At 40.1% G+C, this 6,285-nt stretch overlaps 1 protein-coding gene across 2 annotated transcripts in view; it reads right to left on the bottom strand.

The window, feature by feature from the left end:
• The window catches only part of LOC107754988 (uncharacterized), a 25,407-nt gene extending 19,215 nt beyond the window's left edge, over positions 1–6,192 (bottom strand). For both annotated transcript variants that reach the window (XM_016571634.1, XM_016571633.1), the window contains exon 1: positions 5,550–6,192. In XM_016571634.1, the coding sequence (XP_016427120.1) occupies positions 5,550–6,008 (459 nt within the window). In that variant the 5' untranslated portion in view covers positions 6,009–6,192. The remainder of the gene's footprint in view (positions 1–5,549) is intronic.
• Positions 6,193–6,285: the final 93 nt, after the last annotated feature.

The raw sequence follows: 6,285 nt of genomic DNA, 5'->3' as shown, positions 1-6,285 counted from the left end.
AAAGAAATAACGTCCCCCCCCAGCGGCTCATTCTCGTCCCCAGCCGACGAGCGCGAGAGGGAAAGCCCCTCTTTAAACTCATCAGCCAGGTCCACCTGCGATCCCCACGAGCTCATTCTCCTCCGTGCCTCAGCAGCGGCCGGTCCTGAACCGCGGGAAGCAGGTGGCTGCCCCTCTTTACTCGAAAAAAGAGACAAAAGAGAACGGAGCTTTTTCATTGAAAAACGCTCGCAGTGCATGCAGATTGCCCCCTCGAGGACATTGCGTGCGTGCTCTTCGCCCAAACAAACAACGCATAGATCGTGTGTGTCATCGGGTGTCAAATAGCGATGACACGGATGCACACATCTTCTAAATGCTTTGCTAGTGCTCGCCATAATGAATGAATAGAGATCGCTCTTACCACGGAAATGCACGCTTCAAACAAAACAGTCAGTGAAGACGAAGAAGAGGATGATGTGTTCTCCCGGCGCCTATTTATACTATAGTCGCACCGGTAGTGATGTCATGGCTGTCGCCGGCCAATGTATTTTTCAATGTATGCTTCAGACATGGATCACGACGAGGCGTTCCCCATAGCGACCCCTAGAGGACGCAGTTCGAAGTTCCCATGAAAGGGAACATACAGTGTGTTAAATAGTCAGATTTCAGAACAAATTACTCATCAAAAACACACAGTGCATCCAGTGGAGTCTGATTTCCGAATGTATGACTCTTTGAGACTGTTCTTTGTAGTGAATCAAAAGCTTATAAAGCGAACCAATAACACTTTTGAACCAGTTCTTTCAGGTGAATCATAAAACAAACAGAGATGGTTGTTTTAAATGAAACAACAACATTCAACAGGCAAAATATAGTCTCCTTCTTGAACAAATTACTCTTATGTTCTACTCTGTTATGTTTTTTTTTAAGTGAGTCAAAAACATACAGCACGGTCAGAACAGTCTGATTCCCTAAACATGACTCTGAACCAATACTTTTTAGTGAATCAAAACATACAGTGGATCCAATGGTCTGATTTCCAAACCAGTGTTAATTTCGTCAACGAAGACGACGACGACGAAAAATATTAGTTAACGAACATTTTTGCTGAGACTAAAAACGAATCGTTCAAGAACGACCCAACACTAGTCTTAGTATGGCAGCCGCAGTGGATGGATAGGCTACCAAAACGCAAACTATAGTGATCTGAAACAATGGCCTCAGCACCAAAGGGGTAGGGATAAGGTGACCAGACGTCCCGGAATCGCGCTGATAGAAGTGCTCTCTCTCGTGCACGCTCCACTCAGTTCTCACTCATATACAGCGCGCGATCAGTTATCAGCGCTCAAATACACACACAGCAGTCCAAATGTCTATCGTGTAGAGTATATTATAAATTATATATATATTATATATGAACAACTATAATTTTTATAAATTGCTCCCTTTTCTCTAATGTTAAAGGGATAGCTCACCCAAAACTGAAAATTGTCATAATTTATTCAAGTTTTTCCAAATTCAATCCTTGATTCAAATTGCTCATAAGCTTAAGCCAATTGATTTGGTTTAAAGAGAGAATTAATGACTATTTTTGTTTGAAGACTACATATAGCTACCCAAATAAATGTTGGTAACTGCAGTTTGACTAAAAGTAATGACTAAAAGTTGACAAAAATGCAATGATTTTCCATCGACTAAAACTAGACTAAAACTATGAAAGACTCAAATGACTAAAATGTGACTAAGACTATTGAGCATTTTCGTCTCAAGATAAAGACTAAGACTAAATCAAAAATGCCTGTCAAAATGAACACTGTTCCAAACAAACTAAATTAAAATGAAATTGAACTAAATTAAATCAAAACAATCAACATGCACACAAATGCCCATTATGAGCCAAAAAAACATAATGCTTATAAAATAAATGTTTTGTGTTTTTCATTGTTTAGTACTATTTAAAACATCAGGACCAATTATTGGATTGGATTTATATCTTTATGCCATTAAGGCAAAACAGAACATAACAGCATACTTCTCAACAACAAAACGTGTTAAACCTGGTCTTAAAAGTATCAATCAGTCATTCGCATAGACAGCAACAAGTAAAGACTCTTATTTGTCACCGGCAGTGTGTGCTCCTCCGAGCAGAAGGACAATTTCGTTAAACCAGACTGAGAGCTTGTCACCCAGAATAGCTCTAAATGAAATGAAACTCAAGTCTGGTTTGGTTTATTGGACGTGAGTGTCTAGATACATCAGAGACCTGGCATAAATAGACAGGCCTGAGAGTCCAAGGCCAGAGAAAACCATTTACACAAACTGGAACAATTACCTCACATTACATGACTGTGTCTGACATACAGAACAGAATATACTGTATAATGCCTAATATTTTTTTTTTAATTGTATGTGAAATGGTACTAATATGCAACAATACTGTAAGCATGTCAAAAGTATGCTAAATGCTTTTGTATGTTTGAAAGGCATTTAGTATAATTTTGGAAATAAATGTAGCTATTTTGTACTTTTAATTATATATAATGTAAAAATAAAATAAAATAAAAGTCTCTTTAAGCCAGATCTTTTGAGTAAATTTAAAAAAAAACACACACAACGTGAATAATACACTCCGATTTGTGAATGAATGACTCTAATGAGTCAGTTCTTTCAGGTGAATTAAAAACAAACAGTTCAGCCAGTCTACTCCTGAACAATTGCTTCTAAAGAGTCGGTTGTTTTAAATGAAACAAAAGCACAGTGTAGTCTGATTATGAACAAATGACTCTTGAGCAGGTTCTTTTAAATGAATCAAAAACATACAGCACGGCCAGTGTGGTTCAATTCCTGAACGAATGACTCTAAACCCGTTTTTTTAGTGAATCAAAATATAAAATATGTGTCCAGCAGTCAGATTGCCAAACAAATGACTCTTATGATAAAAAATAAATAAATGAATGAATATATATATAATTGTTTTAAAATAAAATGATTTTAAAAAATTTAATTGGTATAAAATGCTTGCAACTATATCTTGAGAAGTAGTATAGATAGTATGCTAGAATACTACTCTGAACATAGTCCACAAGCACGTAGGTATCTCAGGCAGAATAAATACCAAAATATATTGATTTCTACAAAAAAGAGAGAAAAAAAGTCTTTGGTTCAGTGACAAATGGCTTGGCCCTCAGAAGAACACGGTCAAGATAAGACGCCCAAAATGTCCCAAACAAACGTCTGTCTTGACTGAAAATAAATCCCTTTCAGCATGCAGCAACCCACAAAAGAAAGAGCACTTTTATAGTGAACAATAAAATACTGCTGGCCCTAAAAAAAGACCAAAATAGGAGAGAGAGGGGGGGTTGTAGCTGTCTGTAGCTTTATGAATGCCTTCTCACTGCACCTGTTAAACATAATCACCTGTTCATTATATGACAGACATCAGGCAATTAGTTAGTTGGCACTAAATGTTTATTTAATTTAATGCTTTGAAAAACGGCCATCAGAGTAATTTCCTGTATGTCAGAGCCATCTGTCAGACCAGCCCAAAATGCTGTCTCATGGTGATAGAAACTCGTTGGTGCTTGTATCTTTATTCCTGAGGCAATTGATGCTCTACATAAAAAGATCTGTTGAATGTTCAGTCTTGAGAGAAATGCAAGGAGCCATACCTGTGAGAAGAAAACACGTGTCCAGGAAACAGATTTTAATTGCTGAAGGTCATTTTTCTGCAAACAGGCAGCAGCTTTATGGAAAGCTCCTTGGCTTTGACTCGACTCTTGTCTGCTGAGTTAACACTGACTGAACTATAAGGACAGTGTCTCTGCTCAGCAAATCTATTGGAAGAAGCACATCAATTATATTTTGTCGTTTCTAAAGCCAGTGGCATCTATCCATCTTATTTATTTATTTACCATGTTCACAGTAGTAGCTGGTCTAAACTGCTCATTAGTTGGTGCAAGGTGGTTATTAACTGGTTCAAGCTGGTAATTTGCTGATCCAGGCTGGTCAATAGATTGTTTAAGATGATTATTAGCTGGGCCAAACTGGTTATTAGTAGGTGCAAATTGGTTATTAACTAGTCCAACATGTCATTTGATGATCCATGCTGGTTGTTACATTAAGCTTGTAATTAACTTATCTTTAGCTACTGGTTATTGATTGGTGCAAGTTGGTTATTAACTAGTCCAAGCTGGGTATTTGCTGATCCATGCTGACTGTAAGATTGTTTAAGCTGGTCAGTAGCTAGTTTAAGCTGATTATTAGCTGGGCCAAACTGGATATTATTTGGTGTAAGTTGGTCATTAACTTGTCCAACTGGTCATTTGCTGATCCATGCTGGTTGTTAGATTGTTTAAGCTGGTCATTAGCTAGTTTAAGCTGGTTATTAGCTATTAGTTGGTGCAAATTGGTTATTAACTAGTCCAAAATGTCATTTGCTGATCCATGCTGGTTGTTTAAGCTGGTAATTAACTTATTTTAACTAGTACTGGTTATTAGCTGGGCCAAACTGATTATTGATTGGTAAAAGTTGGTTATTAACTAGTCCACGCTGTTTATTTGCTGATCCATGCTGGTTGTTAGATTGTTTAAAGAGGTCATTGCCTAGTTTTAGCTGGTTATTAGCTGGGTCAAACTGGTTATTAGTTGGTGCAAGATGGTTATTATCTGGTCTAAGCTGTACATTAGACTGTTTAAGCTGGTCGATATCTGGTTTACGTGGGTTATTAGCTTGGCCAAACTGGTTATTAGTTGGTGAATGTTGATTATTAACTTGTCCAAGCTAGACGTTAGATTGTTTAAGGTGGTCATTGGTCAAACTGGTTATTAGTTGGTGTAAGTTGGTTATTAACTGGTCCAACTGGTCGTTTGCTGATCCATGCTGGTCATTAGTTGGTCATTAGCTAGTTTAAGCTGGTCATTAGCTTGGCCAAACTGGTTATTAGTTGGTGAAACCGTGAAAGATGGTTATTAACTTGTCCAGGCTAGATGTTAGATTGTTTAAGGTGGTCATTGTACAAACTGGTTATTAGTTGGTGTAAGATGGTTAGAATCTGGTCCAACTGGTCATTAGTTGGTCATTAGCTAGTTTAAGCTGGTCATTAGCTGGGCCAAACTGGTTATTAGATTAGATGACCAAGCTGGGATGCATTTTCCAAAAGCAACTATGGTCGAAATTTCTATCGTTACCAATAGAGTTCAATGGAACTTGCAACCATAGTTAGCTAACAATGCTTTTTGGGAAACACACCCCTGCACAGTAGATGGTTCAAGTTGATGGTGACCAGCTACCATGTTCCAAAAACTAGCTAGACCACCTTAACCTGGCATGATCAGGTTGTAGCTTGATCTGATTGTCTACCAGCTAATAACCATCTAATAACCAGCTTGGATCAGCTAGAACACAGTTTCCATGTAACAAACCATAGCTATACGATTTTAATATAATTTTGAGTAAATGACTAGGTCGTGTGACAAGTCAATGGTGAAAATAACTATTATAGTAACTTTAACACGTGGTAATGATTTATTTGCAAGCAACACAATAAGAAACCACAACTCGCACGCACCTTTGTACCCAAATGGAGTTTCACGTCAACCTTTTGCTTCTTCTGCTCCAGGATGCTCAGCAAATACTCCTGAAACACTCCGATTTTGGTGAAGAAGTGCTCGTTGTGCCAGCAGCCTTCCATGTTGTCAAAATCCACCCCCAGGTCCAGGAGGAAGCGGACGCTGCGGGGGTCCAGCGCGATCTGCTGCGGTCTGCAGAGCAGCGCGCTTCGGTAGCGCTCATCCAGGAGCGTCAGTTTCAGCACTTTACCGGAGCGGACAGCGACCAGAGCCGCGGTCAGACCGATCGGACCCGAGCCCACGATCAGAACCGAGATCCGAGCCCGCCACTGACGGATCCCGTCCAGGCTGACCTTCACCGCCGCGTACACCAGCACAGCGAGTAGAGTACTGAGCGCGGTGTCGTACGCCAGCGTCCGGTACTGATCCACGGGGCTCTCCGCGCTCACCGCAACCATGGCGCGATCGTTCAGGGAACTGAAGACAGCACGCTTCACTTGTTGAGGAGCTTTGCCACGTTACATGTGGGAGGTGAAGTGAAGGCTGAACACGCTGCCTGCACGAGCAACTCTCACTCCGCACTTCCTCTCTCTCTCTCTCTCTCTCGCCTTTCCTCAGAAGAAATCGGTGTACAAATGCGCACCTTTTTGTTTTCTGAGCGCACTGCAGTTCATTTGGGCTGCTGCTGCCGGTGTCTCAGTGCGCGTGTGTGTGTGTGTGTGTGTGTGTGTGTGT

This window comes from Sinocyclocheilus rhinocerous, unplaced genomic scaffold (assembly GCF_001515625.1).
Source record: "Sinocyclocheilus rhinocerous isolate Xijiao unplaced genomic scaffold, SAMN03320098_v1.1 scaffold3125, whole genome shotgun sequence".
NCBI lineage: Eukaryota > Metazoa > Chordata > Actinopteri > Cypriniformes > Cyprinidae > Sinocyclocheilus > Sinocyclocheilus rhinocerous.
Note: the sequence above shows the minus strand (reverse complement) of the source record. Positions and strands in the feature narration are given on the sequence as shown.